General features: G+C 48.2%; 1 protein-coding gene across 2 annotated transcripts; it reads right to left on the reverse strand.

The window, feature by feature from the left end:
* Window positions 1-1,875: 1,875 nt before the first annotated feature.
* On the reverse strand, window positions 1,876-17,411 carry LOC136767481 (ephrin-A1). 2 transcript variants are annotated; one of them, XM_066721279.1, is made up of 5 exons: window positions 17,129-17,411; window positions 4,638-4,933; window positions 4,444-4,509; window positions 3,835-3,894; window positions 1,876-3,602 (listed from the first exon to the last, which is right to left on the reverse strand). In XM_066721279.1, exons 1-5 carry the CDS (start codon window positions 17,218-17,220, stop codon window positions 3,475-3,477), a joined length of 642 nt encoding a protein of 213 aa, XP_066577376.1. In that variant the 5' UTR covers window positions 17,221-17,411; the 3' UTR covers window positions 1,876-3,474. The 2 variants fall into 2 exon arrangements, with proteins under 2 accessions (XP_066577376.1, XP_066577377.1); XM_066721280.1 differs by lacking the exon at window positions 3,835-3,894.
* Between the last annotated feature and the right edge of the window lie 4,235 nt (window positions 17,412-21,646).

Here is a 21,646-nt window from a genome sequence, read left to right on the forward strand (position 1 = left end):
ATTTAACCACATATTTATATGATTTTACCATGTTTGATTTTTTTTTCTGCAATTCTACATTTTTTCCAATGACGATATCATTTTCTTACAATGCTTTTTCATGTTTTTACCACGTTTTTACAATGTTTTAACCATATTTTTACTACGGTTTTTAACATTTTTAACCATGATTTTACCCCATTTATTAGCATGATTTTGCCTTCTTTTGTTTGTATAGCAGGGTCTCCAGCCCTGTTCCTGGAGAGACACTGTCCAGTCCAGTCCAGCAGGATCTCCAGTAGTGAAATTAAAAGTAAAACAATAAGCAGATATACTGTACTATATGAGCAAATTATCAGGCTGGGTGTAACACTATAATTACACTATGGGAGGAACAGATCTAGATGAAGTAAAGCATGAGAAAGACCTAGGAGTCTATGTGGACTCCTCACTTTCTCCATCCAAACAGTGTGGGGAAGCAATAAAAAAGGCACACAGGATGCTAGGGTATATTGTCAAAAGTGTAGAATTGAGAACAAGGGCAGTGATGTTCAGACTGTACAATGCGCTAGTTAGAGCTCATCTGGATACTGTGGACAGTTCTGGGCTCCACACTTCAAGAAAGATATCGCTGCTCTAGAGGCAGTTCAGAGGAGAGCAACCAGACTTATTCCAGGTCTGAAGGGAAAGTCCTACTGAGAGACTGAGGGAACTGAACCTTTTCACCCTGGAACAGAGGAGACTACGTGGGGACTTGATCCAAGTCTTCAAAATCATGAAAGGCATCGACCACATCAAACCAGAGGAGCTTTTCCAGATCAGCAGGGACACACGCACCCGGGGACACAAATGGAAATTGGGCTTCAAGGCATTCAAGACAGAAAACAGGAGACACTTCTTCACACAGAGAGGCGTCACAATCTGAACAAACTCCCCAGCGATGTGGCTGAAGAGACAATTTGGGAACATTTATAAACAGACTGGATAGGATCCTTGGATCACTCAGTTATTAATGGACACCAAACAAGCACGATGGGGCGAATGGACTCCTCTCGATTGGACACTTTCTTATGTTTCTTATGTTTCTAACAGTTCTGTAGTCAGTGTGGATAGGTCACTGTGTGGAAAGCTCAGTGTAATCACGTCAGTGTGTGATTAGGTAATTGTGCAGTCAAGTCAAATTGAAGTATGAGTTTTCAGAGAGGTATAGTTTAGCACTTACTTTCTTGCTCTGCTGAGAATTAAACCCCCACGATCGACCCACACAGTTACAGTCCTGTCCAATCACTGACCAATGTTTGATTTTCCCAGGATCAGAGAGAGAGGGAGAGATAGTGATGGTATTTTCACACCTGGGTGTCAATGTCCTCTCACCCTCTCCTCTCTTTTATTCACCTCCAGGCACCCTTTCTCGCACGCCATACCCCCCCAACACACTCTCTCTCTCTCCCTCTCTTGGTCCCTGCCCCCCTCTCCCCATCCCTCAGTGTAGGAAATTCCTGTCAGGCGGGTTAGTAAAAAGTTTTAACAGGGATGCAAACAGTGGAGTTTTAGAGAGAGAGAGAGAGAGAGAAGATGGAGAGCAAAGAGAGATGGAGAGACAAAACAAACAAACAAAAAAAGATCAGTTTATTGAGAGGGAGAGGGAGAGCAGAGAGAGAGAGAGAAAGAGAATGAAAGGTAAACCATTATATAAACTCAAAAGAAAAAACCAAGGGTAGCACTTTTTTTTTTTTTTTTTAATAACTTTTTTATTTAAATTTTTTTAAGCATTTTTGTTTTCCAGTTATCAAATGTATCACTTTTATATATTCATATATATATATGTACACATTTTTACATGACATTTTACAGTTTACATACAACCTTTACAAAAACAAACCAAAAAAAAAAAAAAAAAAAAAGAGAAAACATGAGACGGACAGACAGACAGCCCCGTCAGACAGCGGTCACCTGTTCAGTGCATCAACGAACCGCTGAAGCCAATTAATTCCATTAGTTCATTAATACGCCGTGTCTGAAATGCATCTGGCTTGGAGCGGATGTGCTGCAGCTATCTGGACCCGGCGTCCGTCCGTCGTCTCTGCGTCTGTCCTTAAACAACCCCCACCACACCACACAGCAGTCCCCCAAATTTCACCTCAGCCTGCAAGGTGAGTGACTCTGTGCGGTGTGTGTGTCAGTGTGCGTCTCTCTGTGTCAGCGTGTCAGTGTGTGTATCAGTGTCTCTTTGTGTCAGCGTGTCTCAAGAGGGTCTCTCTCTGCGTCTGTTTGTGTATCAGTGTCAGCGTGCGTCTCAGTGGCTCTCTCCATGTAAGCGTGTCAGTGTGTGTCTCTGTCTCTCTCCATGTAAGCGTGTCAGTGTGCGTCTCTCTCCGTGTCAGCGTGCCTCTCAGTGTCAGAGTGTCAGTGTGTGTGGGGGGTGTAAGGAGGTGCTACAGTAGGGAGACCAGCTTCCCTGCTCTAATGAATTCTTCTCACAGTTTTTGGCAGAATCTTTCCGGTCCTTCTCTCCCCCCTCCCCCGATCTCTGGCAGTAAAACCCAGCTTTGCTTTGCCGTTGTGTGTGTTTGTTTGTTTGCTGTGACAATAAAGACCGACAAACAAAACACAGACCAAACAAAACTCACTGCCAGAGCCCCATCAACTAACCCACAGTTATCCAGTGAAAAGCTAATCTCCAGCTCTCCCTCTCTCCCCTCCATGTGCTACATTAGGATATACACCTTAGTCTAGAGAAAATAATAATAAAAACAAAAAAATGTATAAACCGATAAAGCAGGTTGAGATGAATTCCTTTGGCTTCAAAGACGAGAACTGAAAAAAAACAAAAACGATCAGAGCTGTTAACAGTGACGATGTGTGGACACAAGTGTAGTATATTGAACTGTAGTGTAGTATATTGTAGTAAAATGTGTACTGAACTGTGCTGTAGTAAAATGTAGTGTACTGTAGTGTAGTGTAGTATACTGGGCTGCACGTCAATTGTTTTAACAGTCTCTCCTGGCGTCAGAAGCCAAAACGCACGGAAACAAAATACAAAAATCAAAAACGAGCGAAGCAGCGAGGAGGACGACCACAAAACACAACAAAAAATTCAAATGAAACGCAAGCGGCGGCTTGGAGCCATAGAACTGGTTCTCTGCAGTCTGTGCGCCGCTCTCTCAGGGAAGGAGGGGTGATGAGAAGATGGATGGCAGTTCCCTCCCTCTCTCGAGTTGAAGGCGAGTGTGTGTGGGTGGGGGTGACAGTCCGGTTTCTGTCTCTGATGTGCGGAGAGGAGCACAAGAGCTCCGAGCAGCATTCCAGCCACAGCGGGAGGGTTTGGGCCCTCTCTCTCTCCATCTTTCTCTCCTTCTGTGCGCGCGCCAATGTCCAGCACTGGCCTGACAGTAGTGTTCAGTTCAGTGTGGCCCTCCCAGGACACCGTAGTGTTATTATATCTTCTTCTTCTTCTTCTTCTTCTTTTCCCCCCTCAAGTTCCAGGCCTCATCCTCACAGTAACAGGGAGAGGAGGAGCACGGAGAGCAGGATGGAAGGGAGGAGCGAGAGCGGGAAGGCGCGGAGGCCGGAGCTGTTGCCCACACTCTTCAAGACGTCCGGTAGGACCACTGCAGGGTCGTCTGTGGGGGGGGGGGGGGGAGAGAAAGAGGGAGAGAGGGGTTAATACACAGGGACTTTGTATATTTTGTGTGTGTGTTTGTGTCGGTCTGTCATTATCACAACCACGGTGTCTGTCTGGGTCTCCGTCAGTGCGTCGGTCGGGCGTTGAGTCGGTTATTCAGTTAGTCAGTCAGTGCGTTAGTGTGTTAGTCAGTGAGGGTGTGCGCAGAGTGTAGTTGCGTAGCTGTGTACCTGCAGGCAGTCTGGTCACAGGGTTGTGTACCCCACCTCCCACTCGGGGCTCCTGAGCTCCTGCAACACAGCAGGAAAATCTACGTTATTAACCTTGTCATCATTATTCTTCTTATTCCGTTTACTAGCTAGGTTTCCACCCACTTAAACGAACACATTTTGTATGAAACTCATTAAGTTTGCGCGCATTTTCCAAGCCAAGGTGCGTTTCCTTGCCTCATCAGGACCAAAATATGTAAAAATATTTAAAATTTCAACATCATTTCCTGCCAAAGCACTTAGTCTTTGGCACGACTGCAAATGTATTCGACAAGGCACCGGTAATCGGTAAAACCGTTTCCACTGGCATTTGTCACACAACCGACTGATTCGGCGGAGGAAAAATCCACCCCGGACGAACACAAAAACTTTCAGTCCACATTTACGGAATCCAGTGGACATTCTGGGTTTTCATTGTCATCGTTTCAATTCGACAGGACTTTTAATGGCAAAAAGAGGCTTGATGGAAAGCTGACAAGTGTAAATATCATCATTAGTATTATTATTAATATTATTAATATCATTAATATCATCATTATAACTCATGAGGGGGTTCCCATGTTCTCTCACCTGTCTTTGCAACGACCTCAACCTGCAGCCTGAGGCAGCTCTCTCCGTGGTGATGGATGGGCTTGGCTGTGAGGGGACAGAGAGCGAGGGGTTAACACACAGCTCTGCAGCAATAAATATGACACACACACACACACTCTCACTCACACACACACACACACACACACACCCCAGTCCAGCCCCTTGACACTCACACACGTAGTAGTAAGTCTCGCCAGGCCGGAACTCCTTGCCCAGGGTGAAGGGGGTGTAGCGCTGGAACTTCTCGGAGAAGCGCTCGGGCCCGTGGGGGGCGAAGGGCCGGTCACACTCCCAGCGCAGCTCCTGGGGGCCCCCGGCACGGCAGGCCAGGAAGTCGTCGCGCTCCACGGAGTACAGGGCGTAGCGCTCCGCCTCACTGGACGGCACGGCCCCGTGGGCGTAGTGCGGGCACACAATGTCCAGGTAGTCGTTGAGCTGCACGGAGACGCGGTACTCGTCCCACAGGAACCTGGGAGAGGGAGAGAGAGTGGGGGAGCGCCAGGTTAGGCAAGAAAAAATACACAACACGCATGCTACAAACCGCTGACACGCAAATACCGACACGCACACTCACACCGCAGACAGACAGACGCGCAGTCGCAACGCGGAGACACGCAGACTGGCTCGGCTGGTCCAACTCGTTTATTTTGACAAGTCCTTCAAATTCTCTTCTCTTCTCTCTCACACACACACACACACACACTCCCTCCCTCCTGTTGTTTTAAGAGGCCGTGTGTTGTTTTAAGGTTTTAAGTTTCACCCAAACTGTAATTCTCATGGTGCCAAATGTCCTCGTCCTCGTCCTCTCCCTCCCTCCCTCCCTCCCTCCCTCTCCGTCTCTCTGGGTTTATGATGCCGTGAGTTCTGTCCAGTTTACTGACCCCTCTGGCTCCTACGACTCCAGACGCTACGTTCGGTCAGACAGACCGGCTCCGTGGACCCACCCCACACACAGAGACGCTGAGACACGCTCACACACGGGGACACGCTCCCTCTCTCCCGCTGAAAGGCGTGATCGCAGCAGCAGCAGACCCCGTGGTGATTGTGGCACGGTAGGAGCTGCGGCTGTAGACTACACACGAGTGCGGAGACTTCATGGCACCACGCAGCCCAAGAACACTTGACCTCTAACCTCCCACTCCTGACCTCTGACCCCCTCCGCGCTCCCGAAAGCGTGGTTTTAACTGAACTAACTAATTCTGCAGGAGACTGTGCCCACAGTCGACTGGGGGGGAGAGGGAGAGAGAGACTAATGTGCAAACAATGGACAGCAGATACCATCTCAATTTTGTATAAACCTGTGATTACAGCACCTGCCCCCCACCCCTCCGACTTCCATTATCTCTCCCTCCATCCCTCTCTCTCTCTGTGCAGATTAACATCTCTGTGCAGGGAGGGCAGGCCGAGGTCCGGCTGTGTGTCCGCACTGTCCTAGGCTCGGGGTGAGGAGAGGCGGAGGAGTGGGGGGAGTAGATAGGTGCTAAATTAGCTGTAATTAAAGTTTAAAGAAGATCTAAGAGTTGCCCCTGGGCGGGGGGTAATTAGAACCCACACCTCCCCCCAGGGCACTGGCACCATGGGTGGATAAGGGAGGGGCAGGAGGGCCGGGGGAGGGGGCAGTAACACCCGATCTCTCTCTCTCGGTCTGTCTCAGTCTGTCTCTCTCTCTCTCTCGGTCCATCTTCCTCTCCTCCTCTCTCCCTGTCTTTCCCCCAGCTTCTTTTTAACCCGTTTGTTGATTGAGGTTTACAGACTCTATTCAACCCCCCCTGAGCCCCATATTAACCATTTACAGACTAATTACAGGCTAATTAGGTGGAAGAAAGAGAGGGGGCAACACAAACGTGACCCCCCCGCCATCTCTCTCAGACCTCTCCCCTCCATCTCTCTCAGTCAGAGAGAGAGAGAGAGAAAAATGTGTTCCCATACTTCTGCCATTAACACTGCTCTCAGAAACACACAGACTCCCCCTCACATGCCATCTGCCTGCCTGGCACTCGATTGCCCCCCCCCACACACACACACACACACAACCAAGTCACAAACGGAAAGCAGAGCCATACGACTGATGCAGCACTGCGGAGCTGACAATGCGGTGTGCCTCGATTGTTGCCCTATTATCATTGTTAACATCGCCCGACTCCATCTATCCCGTGTCGCTCTATTCACCAGCTCGCCCGAGGGGAGGGAGGAGGAGGAGAGAGCGAGAGATACAAAATACCGAAAAAGAAAGAGGGGAAAAAAAAAACAGACAAAGACAACCTGGGGATAGGAGAGAGAGGGAGGAAGAGAGAGGAGGAGAGAGAGAGAGAGGTGGGCTTTCAGTCTTGTTGTTCACTGATGGAATGTGAATGATGGTGGGGGGGGTCACGAGGGTCAGCCAGGCTGTCAGTTAATGCACAATCGCACACATACACACACACTGACTCCACACTCGGGGAAAATACACTCGCACTTAACTATTACACTTCACTATTGTACACTAGCAGGGTCCGCAACATCAAAGCACGGCAATGAAAACTAGAAACAGCAGTCCAGTCCAGTCAGTGACTCTGCTATAGAGTCCAGTCCAGTCAGTGACTCTGCTATAGAGCCCAGTCCAGTCCAGTCAGTGACTCTGCTATAGAGTCCAGTCCAGTCCAGTCAGTGACTCTGCTATAGAGTCCAGTCCAGTCCAGTCAGTGACTCTGCTATAGAGTCCAGTCCAGTCCAGTCAGTGACTCTGCTATAGAGTCCAGTCCAGTCCAGTCAGTGACTCTGCTATAGAGTCCAGTCCAGTCAGTGACTATGCTATAGAGTCCAGTCCAGTCAGTGACTATGCTATAGAGTCCAGTCCAGTCAGTGACTCTGCTATAGAGTCCAGTCCAGTCAGTGTCTCTGCTATAGAGTCCAGTCCAGTCCAGTCAGTGTCTCTGCTATAGAGTCCAGTCCAGTCCAGTCAGTGTCTCTGCTATAGAGTCCAGTCCAGTCCAGTCAGTGTCTCTGCTATAGAGTCCAGTCCAGTCCAGTCAGTGTCTCTGCTATAGAGTCCAGTCCAGTCCAGTCAGTGACTCTGCTATAGAGTCCAGTCCAGTCCAGTCAGTGTCTCTGCTGCAGTCCAGTCAGTTACATTTCAATTCAGTTCACACAACTAATCTACATAAATCATTATGCATGGAAATAAAAACAAAACGCAGTACAAAATCGCCAGCACTGCCGCCATGACACCAATTAACCGCAACTCTTACATGCTCGGCCATTAACTCCCATCTATCCGATTTCATTACAAGTGATCATTCTAGCGTCGCTCTCCAGCGGAATGCAAAGGCATTCCGGGTCATTATGGGACGGTTGACAGGGCCTATGTTTCGCGGGGGCCCGAGTAATCCGGGCGTCAATGCCGGGGGATTAGAGTCGCGGCCATCCGTTAACGAGGAGCCTATTCAGGGGTAACAGACCCGAACAAACGCGGCCTCCGAGATGGGGGGGCCCCGAGAGAGAGAGACAGGCGGGCAGGCCGGGGCACAAAGTGGCACCGACACAATTCATGGTTACATCGGCGCAAAACGACAACAAATAGTGCTTTGAAGACTCTGGGGGGGAAGAGAGAGAGAGAGAGAGAGGGGTGGGGGGAGAGAAAAAGAGAGTGGGGGATGGGGCACATTCTTGTGCACGGGGAAGAGAGAAGAGAAAGACGGAATCGAAAAACAAGAGATCCGAGGGAGAGGGGTTTTCGAGTCAGGCAACAGCGCTGTTCTGCAGAGAGGAAAAAAAAAAAAAAAAAAGTATAAAAGGTCGTTGTACTGGAGGCAATAAATGCGTTAGCTGTGCTGCCTGCACAGCGATGGCAGTATTTGAACAGGGGACCTGAGCGAAGGGAGAGAGGCTGCTTAAAAAGTTTGCCAACAGTCGCGGCCTTTGCAGTTGCTATGGTGACTCGCATGACTGGAAGAACCTGGGAGTTTAAGCCCAACTATTAATAATAATCAAATCATCATTATTATGATTCCAACGGACCTGTAGAGACAGGTTTGACAGTCTGATCTGATACAGAAGGGCGGTTTCAAAGTTTTTTTTAACAAGAAGAGACTCAACCCCCCCCCTCCCCAGTGTCGCCTCTCATCTCTGTCCATCTGCATCCTGCATTTCTGTTGCTGTCTCTCTCGCTCTCTGCCAGTTTCCTCTCCCCTCTTTGTCCCTGAACTGTTCCCTATCCTCCCGTCGGCCCCCCTCCCCGTCCCCGTCCCCGCTGTTCAGAGAGGCGTTGTCGCTCTCGAACACCCGACAGGCGAAAGAGGAAAAAAATAGGATTCGCCCCGGCACGGTAACGGCTTGGCCTCGCCCGGGTCACACCCGCCTCGACGCCACGCTCCTCCAGACTAGACCGACCGGGTGGCTGCTCGCCCTCCCCCAAGGCGCTCGATGTTTGTTATTTGTACAACGTGACACACAGTATATTTGGTATACCTGGTCCTGATACGATTATGATTATTATTATTAATTGTCAAAATTGTTAGAGTGGGTGTAAACGAGTTATTATAAAGTTGCCCGATATTGATATAAATGAATGAACAGCTGGCCGCTAGGTGGCAGTAGGGGACCGAGATTTTACACTGTACAGAACGCTGTATAGTAACTGTACACCACTACCTGCATGATAAATCACATACCAGAAATCGGCCAATCACAGAGCAGCGTTTCCGAACATTCCTATACCCCTTGTGTATAAACGTCTTCCTGTTCAGCAGTGCAGAATCACAGGATGTACAATTTGTTCTTAACACTTTCGTTACCAATGTGAACACAACGCAGACCGCTCAATTACAGGGGGTCCGGGGACGAAACATTTGGACATGGAGAGAAGAGGGGGCTGATTGTAAGATCTGACAACACATAAATCCGCTGCCAAAGATATGTGTGCGTCTAAATCATTGCGTGTGTGATTTGCAATAAGTGAATAGGTTGTGTGAAGGGTGTCTCTTATTGTACAAGATGTTATTTCACTCCAAACTGCATGGGATGACATCTCTTCTACAATTAGAGACACCCTTCACAACACCTATTAACCTACACACACACACACACCATTCGTTACACAAGAGAACGAAAAAGAAAAAAAGGCAAGTGCGAATGCAAGGGAAAGTGAAGGAAAATAGGGGGAAAGACAGTGAAAGAAGCTAGAGAAGGAGAAAAATTAAATAGAACTACGTACGGTTCTTATCACTGCACGGAAATGTACTGTACTGCACTTACTGCACTAATCACTGCATGGAAATGTACTGCACTGCACTGCACTGGAATGTATTGTACTGCACTTACTGTACAAATCACTGCACTGAAATGTACTGTATGCACTTACTTCACGGAAATGTACTGTACTTCACTTATCACTGCATGGAAATGTACTGCACTGCACTAATCACTGCACCAAAATGTACTGCACTGCACTAATCACTGCACCAAAATGTACTGCACTGCACTAATCACTGCACCAAAATGTACTGCACTGCACTTACTGTACTAATCACTGCACCGAAATGTACTGTACTTACTGCACTGAAATGTACTGTACTGCACTTACTGCACTAATAACTGCACCGTACTATAATCACTGCAAGCGGCACACTCACTCACACACACACACACCCTCTCCCACCTCGGCACTAAATCCTCAGCCCGGCAATAATGACAATAACACCACCGAGGCGTCCGTGTGAACTAGTGCGTTAATGGAACCCCCTGTACGTCCCCGTCCCCCCCCCAGCCCCCACTCCCGGAGAGGAAACGCAGTGCGACGAGAACAGAGACAGAACCAAATACGCAAGATCAACAACAACAACAATAGTAATAGTAATAGTAGAGAGGCAGGTTGGTGAGAACTCAGGAAGCCGCGAGTGGGAGAGGGGAAGTCTGTGCCTAGGATAAGAGGGGGAGAGGAAGAACACAGAGAGAGGGGCGGGGGGGGGGTGTAAGGGAGCTGAGAAAGTGAGGAGGAAGAGAGGGAGAAAAAAAGGGAAAGTAGGGAGAAAGAGAAAGAGGGGGTAAGTCAAGAGAAAAAGAGTGAGAGAATGAAGGAAAGCAAACTGAGAAGGAAGGGGGGAATCCCTGTTAATCCCCATTCTGTCCCCCCATCCCCCCCAGATCAGGAAAACAGCGTGTCCGGTGAACAATACAGAGAACTGTTCGCACACAGACTCTCACACACGCACACACACGCCCCTGCATGCACTCTCACGCACACATCCAACTCACACACACACACACACACACACACACACACACACACACACACACACACACACTCTCTCTCGCTCTTGATCTCACACCGACGCACAAATAACACCCCGTCACACAACTTCCACACTGCCCTGCGCTCCCACACTGCTCTCACGCTCATTCTGGACAATAGAGGGTTTCCGGGTGCCGATACATTTATTTACTCCTCGTCGGGCTAATCAAATCAAAATCAAGTCCCTGCACAGCTCAATAATGACACGTACTGCCGCTCCAGTCCAGTCCAGCAGGGTCTCAGCCCTGGTCCTACAGAGACACAGTCCAGTCCAGCAGGGTCTCAGCCCTGGTCCTACAGAGACACAGTCCAGCCCAGCAGGGTCTCCAGCCCTCGGGAGACACAATCCAGTACAACAGACCAGCTGCTAATCCGAGTCTTATTTTTGCCCTGAAGCGACAGACTAGACATCTGGGGATTACTCAGAAATGTAAGAGCAATTTCTCTGACTGTGTTAATCCAGACACCGCACACAGACATTTGGGGTGGGGGGGGGGTGGCTAGAGGGCGCATATGGACTAAAACAGGCAACATCTAAAAGACAGATAAAAATAAAATAAAATCCTGATCATCCCTGCACCCATCCCACCCTCCCAGGTTGTGGGACTCCATTGATCTTTTGGAAGAATAATATTGACAATGGAGTTCCACTGTTGCTACGGCAACGTTTTACTCTCTCTACTTCTTTCAAACTCCCCAACCCCCCTTGCTCCGTCTGTCTAACTATCGGAGCAAGAAGCTAGAATAGTTCTCACTTTCTCTGCCTCCCCTCTCCTCCTCGCTTTCTTCTACCGCTCCATCCATCTGTATCTATATGTGCACACTCTCTCTCTCTCTCTCTCTCTCTCTATTCAATTCGGAAATCTTTATTGTCCCGACTGAGTGACAGGGTGGCCACGGCAGTGACAGACCGGCCCAGTGCTCAGGACCAGGCCGATGGGAACAACACACACAGTCATGACACACTTACGAATTCAACAGAGCCTGTCTCTCAGTCTCTCTCTCTCTCTCAGTCTCTCTCTCTCTCTCAGTCTCTCTCTCTCTCTCAGTCTCTCTCTCTCTCTGGGTGTTCCTGCTCAGACAGGCTCCAAACTGATTTGCTCTTGTTTATTTTCCCTGGGCTTGATCCCTTATAAGCACAAGGCACTCGCTATACTATAATATCCCTCTGTGCATGTGCATTGTTGTGCAGAAGTGTGGGGCGTTGTTAATGACAGGTTTTGCACCAGGGATAAAACTACTACAACGCTACTACTACTACCTCCAGCTCAACGAGGTAACGGCTCGACCGAGGGCCGGGGAAAAGATGGTGCAGGGGGAGAGAGAGAGAGGAGGGAGGAGGGAAGGAGTTTCTTTTTTTTCCCCGTCTCCAGTCGTGTCTCAAACACACCTTGTTCCTGGATGGGGGGGGAGGGGTGAGGGTTGCGAAATGTTGTCTATCAGCTGAATCACAGCGGTGCACTGCATTGCATTGCACTGACTGACACCACAGTGCAGCCAGAAAGATAGAGAGAGAGGGGGAGGGGGGGGGAGAGGGAGAGGGAGAGAATTGGAATGGGGAAAGTACACAGAGAAGGAGAGAGAGTATAAAGTACACAGAAAGAGCGAGAGAGAGGGGGAGAGTGCGCGTGCGTTTAGTTGGAAGTGTGAGTACGTGCCTTGGGACTGTGTGTGTGTGTGTGTGTGTGTTGATTTGATAGTTGGTACGTGTGTCCGCGTGTTTCGCTGAAAGGGCGAGTACGTGTATTAGCACAGCTACACGATCACTGATCACTTTTCCAGTAACTGTGCTGGGGGGGGTAGGCAGACTCACAGCCCTGATTAATACTCACACGATTGCAAACAAGAGTTACACATACACACACAGAGACGCACACAAACAAGAGTTACACACATGACTGTTGCACACTACACATCCCAGCCAAGTCACACACGAGGCCATTACTCACACACTGATGCACACTGCACAAAACGCACAGACAAATTACACACACAGGAAGGCACTGATATACAAACACACTGAGAATATGTGTATTGTGTGAGAGACTGTGTGTATTGTGATGCGTGTCTCAAAACACTAATGCAATCAAATAAACGAGCCAATTAGACTGAATATAATTAGTCGGGGGGGGGCAGAGAGAAAGATGGTGAGAGAGAGGAAGAGAGCAAGATCTGAAGAGGAGGAGAAAGTGAGAGAGAGACAGAAGGTGAGAGAGAGAGAGAGAAACAAGGAGAGAGAGAGAGACCGAAGGAGTGCGACTGAAGAAAAAACAAAGTGAGAAAAACAACAAGAACAAGAGAGAAGAGGGACAGTACAGTCAGTCAGCAATCCCCCCATCCCCCCCCGCCATTTACATAATCCCACTCCCGCCACCAATGCCCCCTCCCCAGACTTGATTCCTGGAATGGACGGATTAAGATGAAGCCGAACGACCACAAGAACAACGATAATCATCCAAAAATCATCATCTTCATCTCCACAATATTATTATTATTAGCGCAAAGCAGCAATATGCGGAATGCGCGGCGCAGAGCCCTAATCCGCCAGATGCGGGAGCTATTTTTAAAGCGCCTTTTCGGGATAAAAAACACTGAAAAAAGAAATACAATCCCACCCACGAAAATACACTTAATCCCAAAACTGCAGAAATTACTGGGGGTGGGTGAGGTGGGGGGGGGTTGTTCCAGTTTATTTTATCTCGGTCTCTCCTTACTGCTCTCCCTCTCATCTTTCATCTCTCTCTCTCTCTCTCTCCCTTTGTCTCCCCCTCCCCCCCACCTTCATACTGAGTGAAAACAAGTAAAACTAAATTTGAAATTAATTAATTCAAAAAATATAATCCAGTCATTAGAACACTGAGCGGATTCCAATTCCAGATTACAAAAAGAAGAGACTGAATAGAAGAAGCCCCCCAAAACTTGGCGATTTTCTCTCTCTCTCTCTCTCTCTCTCTCTCTCTCTCTCTCTCTCACACACACAGCCTCCGCCTTTCTCTCTCCCTCCCTCCCTCCCTCCTCGTAAAGCCTGCCACGGACACGCCCGTGTTTATACACAGAGCCGTACAGGTAACTCGCACGAACCGCTGCTGCAGTCCTCGGGTGCAGTGCACCTTATAAATCAACTGCAGAAGTCTGTGCAAGAGTGAGAGCTGGCGTTCTCGAGGGGGAAGTGAAACCGACAGGAACAAAAACAAACACGTGAAAGTTCTGTCCCCTATACTACTACTACTGCTGCTGCTGTTTTTGACCTTTAACCCCAATCACTGTATAGAACTGTGTGACTGCCAGCCAATCAATGACTGACTTTCTGCGGCCATTTATTATTGTTGTCGTTTGTGAATATGGTCTTTCTGTGGGTTTGTGATGAGATTTGGTTACCTGGTCTTACACTTGCACTTTAGTTATAAACATGATATGAGACCCCTACATAGACATTCATGTATTTATATAACACACACACACATATATATATATATATATATATATATGACTTGACTCCAGTGTTTCTTGGAGTATTTATAAATGCAGCCCATTCTATACAGGGAGCATCTGTACAGCCACTGTGTGCGTGTGTATTTATATACACCATGTATTTATATATATTTATATGTGGGAACACGACTGCATATCCGCATCTTGCGTCCTGTGTCAGTGTGAATGTGCACTTCGCTGATGAGGCAGAATCGCACCACTTGTAATTAAGGCAGCTACGAAATCACTGCACTTAAGGGAGATGCTGTAAATCTCTCTCCCTCTCTCATTAAGGAGAGAGAGGGAGAAAGAGAGAGAGAGAGAGAGAGAGAGAGAGAGAGAGAGAGAGAGGAAAAAAAAAAGTTTCATTGGTGTGATGAGGTTGTGAAAGTCCTGCCAAAGACATTTGGAAATACGGCACGGCAGCCCAGGTCAGACAACACAGCCCGGCAGGGCGCCGCACAACTCAGCGCCCCACTGGGACCCCACTCACAAAACACGACCCGCTCGACACTAACAGAGGAGCAGCTCTGACTCTAATCCCCCCCACAGCGTCGGACACAGGGTGTGTGTTCAAGCTGCTCACTTCCCGCAAGTCAAGGCTGAGAGCTTTCCGTAGCAGCCAGAGGAGGAAACTTTACTCACACTATTACTGTAAGTCACTACTACTAGGACCTTGACAAACACTACTACTGTTATACACTACTGCTCCTGTTATTCACTATTACTAGGACCTCAACTAACACTACTGCTGGTATATACAACTACTACTAGAATACTTACTAACACTACAACTGGTATACACAACTATTACTGTTCAACATTACTAGGACTTCTATTAACATTACTAATGTTATATACCACTACTAGGACTTCTAACACTACTACTGTTATACATTACTACTAGGACTTCAACAAATACCACTCTTTATACACTACTAGGACTTCTACTAACACTACTATGCTTATACACCAATACTGTTATCCACTACTATTGTTATTCACCACAACTAGGACATCTAACACACACTACTACACTACCACAACTAAATAATAGTAACAAACAGAAACTGTCGAGAAACGCGTACACACACTATTCGTGTTCAAACAAGTTGGGTTAATGTTCAGTTACACAATCTTCTGACACACTCACTCACTCACTTCCTAGGTTTTAGCACAGACTCGCGTGGAGCGCATTCGTGTCGTGTTGTTGTCTTTAACACAAGTGTCCTCCACTGCAGTGTGTCCCCCCCACCCCCCATGTTTAACACAAACACTACAGAGGTACTCTTGCAGTTCAATTGGCAGCTGCACTGGACTTTCTTCAGTCTACAGTCTGTGCTGTAATAGCAAACAACACTCTCCAAAAATCACTGTAACACACTCTCACACCGCAACAACACTGTAACACACTCTCACACCGCAACAACACTGTAACACACTCTCACACCGCAACAACACTGTAACACACTCTCACACCGCAACAACACATTAACACACTCTCACACCGCAACAACACATTAACACACTCTCACACTGCAACAACACATTAACACACTCTCACACTGCAACAACACTGTAACACACTCTCACACTGCAACAACACTGTAACACTCTCACACTGCAACAACACTGTAACACACTCTCACACTGCAACAACACTGTAACACACTCTCACACTGCAACACTAACACACTCTCACACCGCAACAACACATTAACACACTCTCACACCGCAACAACACTGTAACACACTCTCACACTGCAACAACACTGTAACACACTCTCACACTGCAACAACACTAACACACTCTCACACCGCAACAACACATTAACACACTCTCACACTGCAACAACACATTAACACACTCTCACACTGCAACAACACATTAACACACTCTCACACTGCAACAACACTGTAACACACTCTCACACTGCAACAACACTGTAACACACTCTCACACTGCAACAACACTGTAACACACTCTCACACTGCAACAACACTAACACACTCTCACACTGCAACAACACTAACACACTCTCACACCGCAACAACACATTAACACACTCTCACACCGCAACAACACATTAACACACTCTCACACCGCAACAACACTGTAACACACTCTCACACTGCAACAACACTGTAACACACTCTCACACTGCAACAACACTAACACACTCTCACACTGCAACAACACTAACACACTCTCACACCGCAACAACACTAACACACTCTCACACTGCAACAACACTAACACACTCTCACACCGCAACAACACATTAACACACTCTCACACTGCAACAACACTGTAACACACTCTCACACTGCAACAACACTGTAACACACTCTCACACTGCAACAACACTGTAACACACTCTCACACTGCAACAACACTGTAACACACTCTCACACTGCAACAACACTGTAACACACTCTCACACTGCAACAACACTAACACACTCTCACACTGCAACAACACTGTAACACACTCACACCGCAACAACACTGTAACACACTCTCACACCGCAACAACACTGTAACACACTCTCACACTGCAACAACCCTGTAACACTCTCACACTGCAACAACACTGTAACACACTCTCACACTGCAACAACACTGTAACACACTCTCACACTGCAACAACACTAACACACTCTCACACTGCAACAACACTGTAACACACTCACACCGCAACAACACTGTAACACACTCTCACACTGCAACAACCCTGTAACACACACACACTCCAAGTCACTGACACAAACACAAACATTCCCCCAAAACACACTCCCCCGTTTAACCCCTCACACCCTGCGCTGCCCCCCCCACGACCACCTCCCACCGCGATCGCACAGCACCGGGTCCCAACCGGCCCGCAGACGCACAGCACACGCACCCTGCGGCCGGCGAGGCACTCACTTGGGGTTGCTGCTGTTCCAGTACACGCTGTGCCTCTCCGCCGCGGCGACCCCCGCAGCCACGGCCACGCACACCATCCACAACACGTCCATCGCGGCGTGCGGGTAGAGCAGGGAGGCGGTGCTGTGATGCAGACCCACCGCAACACGGACAGATAGCAGCAAAACAACGACGACGACGACACAAAAAGCGAGTCCCAGTTCTCAATGTCCTGCAGTGCAAACAAACACGGGAGATCAGACGCGCTTCCAGCACCGGCTCACTTCTGCTGAGCCCGACCTCGGGCCATCTGGTTTTGTTCAACGGCCCTCCTGGATGACCCCGCCCCCTCTACGGTCTGATCACCAATCACGGGCCACGGCACCCACTAAGCCCCTCCCATTCTCCCGCGTTGCCCCGCCCCCTTCCCGCAAGCTGTTTCTCCAAACGATGGTAGGAATCAGCATAACAATCAGAGCAATAACAATACGACGCACCGCAGCTGTAATTTAAAGTATCCGACGGGACTTCCAGTGCCTTTTGCATGCATTGTTCATGAATATGTGTTATATTGAATGGTAGTGTGCAGTTTAGTACAGTGTAGTAGCAGTTGCGTAAAAGATACGCATGTAGTGTCAATTTCCTCTCCCTGTCTGTCTCTTCTTGTCCTGAAAGAGTTTTGCACATGCATGTAGAGGAATACAGTGCTATAACATAATAATAACAACCATTATTACTGGTATTATAATGCAACATGGAGCCGAGCAACTTTGCACCATCTCCCTCACTGTCTGTTTTTGTTTTTTGTTTTTGTTTGTTTGTTTGTTTGTTTTCCGGTGGATAACTGGTTTCATGCAACAATTTCCGAGCGCAGTCATTAAGTCATTAATACTGAGTCAATCACCACGGACACAGACTGTAACCAGAAACTGGAGGGAGAGAGCGAGAGAGAGGGAGAGAGATTCATAACGGAGAGAAAGAAAAGAAGGAAAATAGACAAGGAGTGAAAGAGGGGATGAGGAAGAGGAGAGAGCGAGAGAATTGGCAATGTATATAACTCCTTCACTACACTACCAAGAGATAGAACAAGAGCGAGAGAGAGAGAGGGGGAGAGAGAGAGAGACTCATTTATATGAATTTAGCATTCATAATATAGTGTAAAGTCCCTCACAACACTGAAGAGAGAGAGGGGGGTGGCGGGGCGGGGGTGAGGGGGAATGAATTGGGGAAGGAGACAGAGAGAGAGAGAGAGACAGATGATAGTAAGATAACCTCTCTCTCTCCCTCACTCGGAGACTCTGCCAGAGAAACAGCTGGAGGGCCAAAACCTGTCTGCCCCCCCACCCTTCACAAAAGATATAAAATACCTTTCCAGGCAGCCAGCCCCCCCAGGGCTGTTCTCACTGCCCTGACACAACTACCCCCCACCTAACGCAGCTTTAAAATGAACCATATTGTACTGTATACGTCCCTGCCTGTCTGTAACTGTGTCCTACTCCCTCTCCATCTCCGGCTCGCTTCCTCTCTTTTTCTCCCCCCCTCTCTCTCTATCTCTCTCCCTCTCTCGCCCCCTCTCTTTCTCTCTCTTCCTCTATCTCTCCCCCTCTCTTTCCCCTCTCTCATACATCTCTCCATCTCTCCCTCCTCTCTCTCTACCCCACTCTCTTCCTTTCTCCTTCTCCCTCCCTGTCTCCCCTTCTCCCCCTCTCTTCCTCTCCCTTCCCCTCTCTCTCCCCCTCTCATCCAACTCTCTCCATCTCTCCCTTCTCTCTCTCTACCCCTCTCTTCCTCTCTCTCCCCCTCTCTCCCTCTCTTCCCTTCTCTCTCCCTCTCTCGTCCCTCTCGCCTATCCCTCCTCTCGCTCTCTCTATCTCTACCCCTCTCTCTTCCTCAATTCCTCTCTCTCTCCCTCTCTCTCCCCATCTCTCCCTCTCTCTCTACCCCTGTCTCCCTCTCTTCCTCTCTCTTCCCTTCTCTCCCTCTCTCATCCCTCTCACCTATCCTTCCTCTCGCTCTATCTCTACCCCTCTCTCTTCCTCAATCCCTCTCTCTCTCCCTCTCTCTCCCCATCTCTCCCTCTCTCTCTACCCCTCTCTCCCTCTCTCCCTCTCACTAATCCCCCCACCCCCCGCCCCCCAGTCTCTCTGTGTGGCCCCGAAACTATCCCTCTACCACCCCCCCCGACTCCTTCCAGAAAGAGAAGAAGAAAAGGAAAATCAATTTAACAGCCCCCCCACCTCTCTCCCTGCATGTCTTTAGAGCATCCAGTCTGGCACACTTACACAAGCTGCTCAGTTTTGGGCAGCACAAAAGGACGAGGCCCATTCCATTAGCATACAGGTGCCCCCCCCGCGCCCTGCTACACTGCCCTGCTGTGCGCCACACTCCTGCACAATAGTGTCCATGTGGCCCGAGTGACTGGGGGACTCGGTGGCGGTCTATTGCGGAGTGTGCCGTCCTGGGGGGGGTTATAAGGTCACTGAATAACTGCGCCCCCCCACCCTTACTCTCTCTGTCTCTTCCTCTCTTTCTCCACAAAACTGAGTGTGTCACTATGAGCAGCAGACATTACACTACAGCACTGCAATGGAATGGAATCTTATATAATAAGAAGAATTAGAATAATAAGAATCGGAATTATAAGAATCAGAATAGTGATACAGTTAAATCAGATGTACAGTATAGGGCAGAGTAACGGCATGTCATTTTAATTTGTTCATCATTAATTTAAATTCATTTAGACTTCATATATATCATTTTCTCTCTCTCATGCTGAAAAGATGTTTTTGCTCCCCTCTCCCTCTTTCTCTTCCTCTCGTTTTCTCTTTCTCTCTCTACATCTTTCTTTCTTTCCCTCTCTCTCTCTCTCTCTCTCTCTCTCTCTCTCTCTCAGGAGACAGTAGCCCAGATGCCTGCAGCAGATAGCGCCCTGAAAGCAAGAATAATTTATCTCCCTCTTTCTGCCTCCTTCTCTCCCTCCCTCCCTTCCTCCCATCCCCCTCTCCTCTTCTCCTTCCCTCCCTGGCTCCCCCTCTCCCTCCCTCCCCAGAGCTGTATTCATTAACAGCTTTTTATGATTCCAGATGGTGTTCTGTTCTGTTCTACTGTGCAGCTAAGTGTGCCTGGCAGCCAGTCTGTCTGTCTGTGTGTCTGTGTGTGTGGGTGTCTGTGTGTGTGTGTGTATCTATCTGATGAGATGTGCCTGTCTGCCTGTCTTTGTGTGTGTGTGTGTGTGTGTGTGTGTGTGTGTGTCTGTCTGTCTGTCTGATTAGATGTGTCTGTCTGTCTGTCTTTGTGTGTGTGTGTGTGTGTCTGTCTGTCTGTCTGTCTGTTTTTGTGTGTGTCTGTGTGTGTCTGTGTTTCTGTAAGACCACAAACAGGCACACTTCTGTAATTAAAAGACTCTTCTACCCCCTCCACCACCTGTTACACAAATGACCCCCCCCCCCATCTTGTAAAGATGAACAGAGAGAAAGACAAGAAGAAAGGGAGGAACGAAAAGAGAAAGGCAAAGGGAAAATCAATGATCAGGGCTGCTGGTTCGTCCAAGCAGAGCACACAACACAGAGCACAGCGCACACAACACAGAACATACAGCACAGAGCACAGAACACACAGAACACAGAATACATAACACAGAGCACAGAGCACAGAACTCAGCACAGAGCACACAACACACAGAACACAGAATACATAGCACAGAGCACAGAGCACAGAACTCAGCACAGAGCACACAGCAAACAGCACAGAACACAGTGTGCACAGAATATGGAAATGAAATAGAGAAGATGTTTTGTATCTTTAGGACAGAGGTTGGGGATTCAGCACTTACCTATGCTGTATTACACAACTCCACACTACACTGCATTAAACTATATTAAACTACATATGCAATTCTGTACTCTAGTACAGGGCCTACACAGTATTGTACTGAACAAAACTACTGGACTGCACACTATACGTCTTATCTTATACATTGCAATTCAATGCTGCCGGATCTTAGCCGAGATTTGTTCTGTGGATCTGTGTAAACAACAGCAGTAACACACACAGAAAAAGAGGGAGTGAGAGTGAGAGAAAAGAGAGAGGGAGAGAGTGCGAGACAGACCATGAGAAAGAGAGAGAGAGCAGGAGAGGGTGAAACTGAGCCAAGAGAAATTATACAGAGAGCTCCGCCAGACGATGTCATCGTTTGCAAAGGTTCAAATTATTTTACTTGCTTATTTCTTTCTTTTTTATTTTAAGAATCTTACGCACGGCAGGCAAGGGAGAAAAAAAAAACACACACACACCGCGACAAACAGGAAACACCAAGGCAGTCATGTATAATATACACATGTACACGCAGCGCCGAGCCCTGTGCACCCTGGGGGTAAAAACAAAACGGTCATAACAACGAGAAAAAAAAAAAAAGTCTGGGTGTGAGGTTGAGACTCCGCCACGTCTGTACAGAGCGAAGAGGTGGAGGTTGAAGAAAGAGGTCAACAGAAAAGTTGTAAACCTTAAAGGCCCAACTCTGACACTGAGAAACCTATATTT

This window comes from Amia ocellicauda, chromosome 14, assembly GCF_036373705.1.
Source record: "Amia ocellicauda isolate fAmiCal2 chromosome 14, fAmiCal2.hap1, whole genome shotgun sequence".
Taxonomy (NCBI): Eukaryota; Metazoa; Chordata; class Actinopteri; order Amiiformes; family Amiidae; genus Amia; species Amia ocellicauda.

Coding starts and splice junctions, on each gene's coding strand:
- LOC136767481 (XM_066721279.1), bottom strand. CDS start 17,220: ATGGACGTGTTGTGGATGGTGTGCGTGGCCGTGGCTGCGGGGGTCGCC. Junction 4,934..17,128: donor TGGAACAGCAGCAACCCCAA/GTGAGTGCCTCG, acceptor TCCCTCTCCCAG/GTTCCTGTGGGACGAGTACC. Junction 3,895..4,443: donor TGAGGTCGTTGCAAAGACAG/GTGAGAGAACAT, acceptor GCTGTGTTGCAG/GAGCTCAGGAGCCCCGAGTG.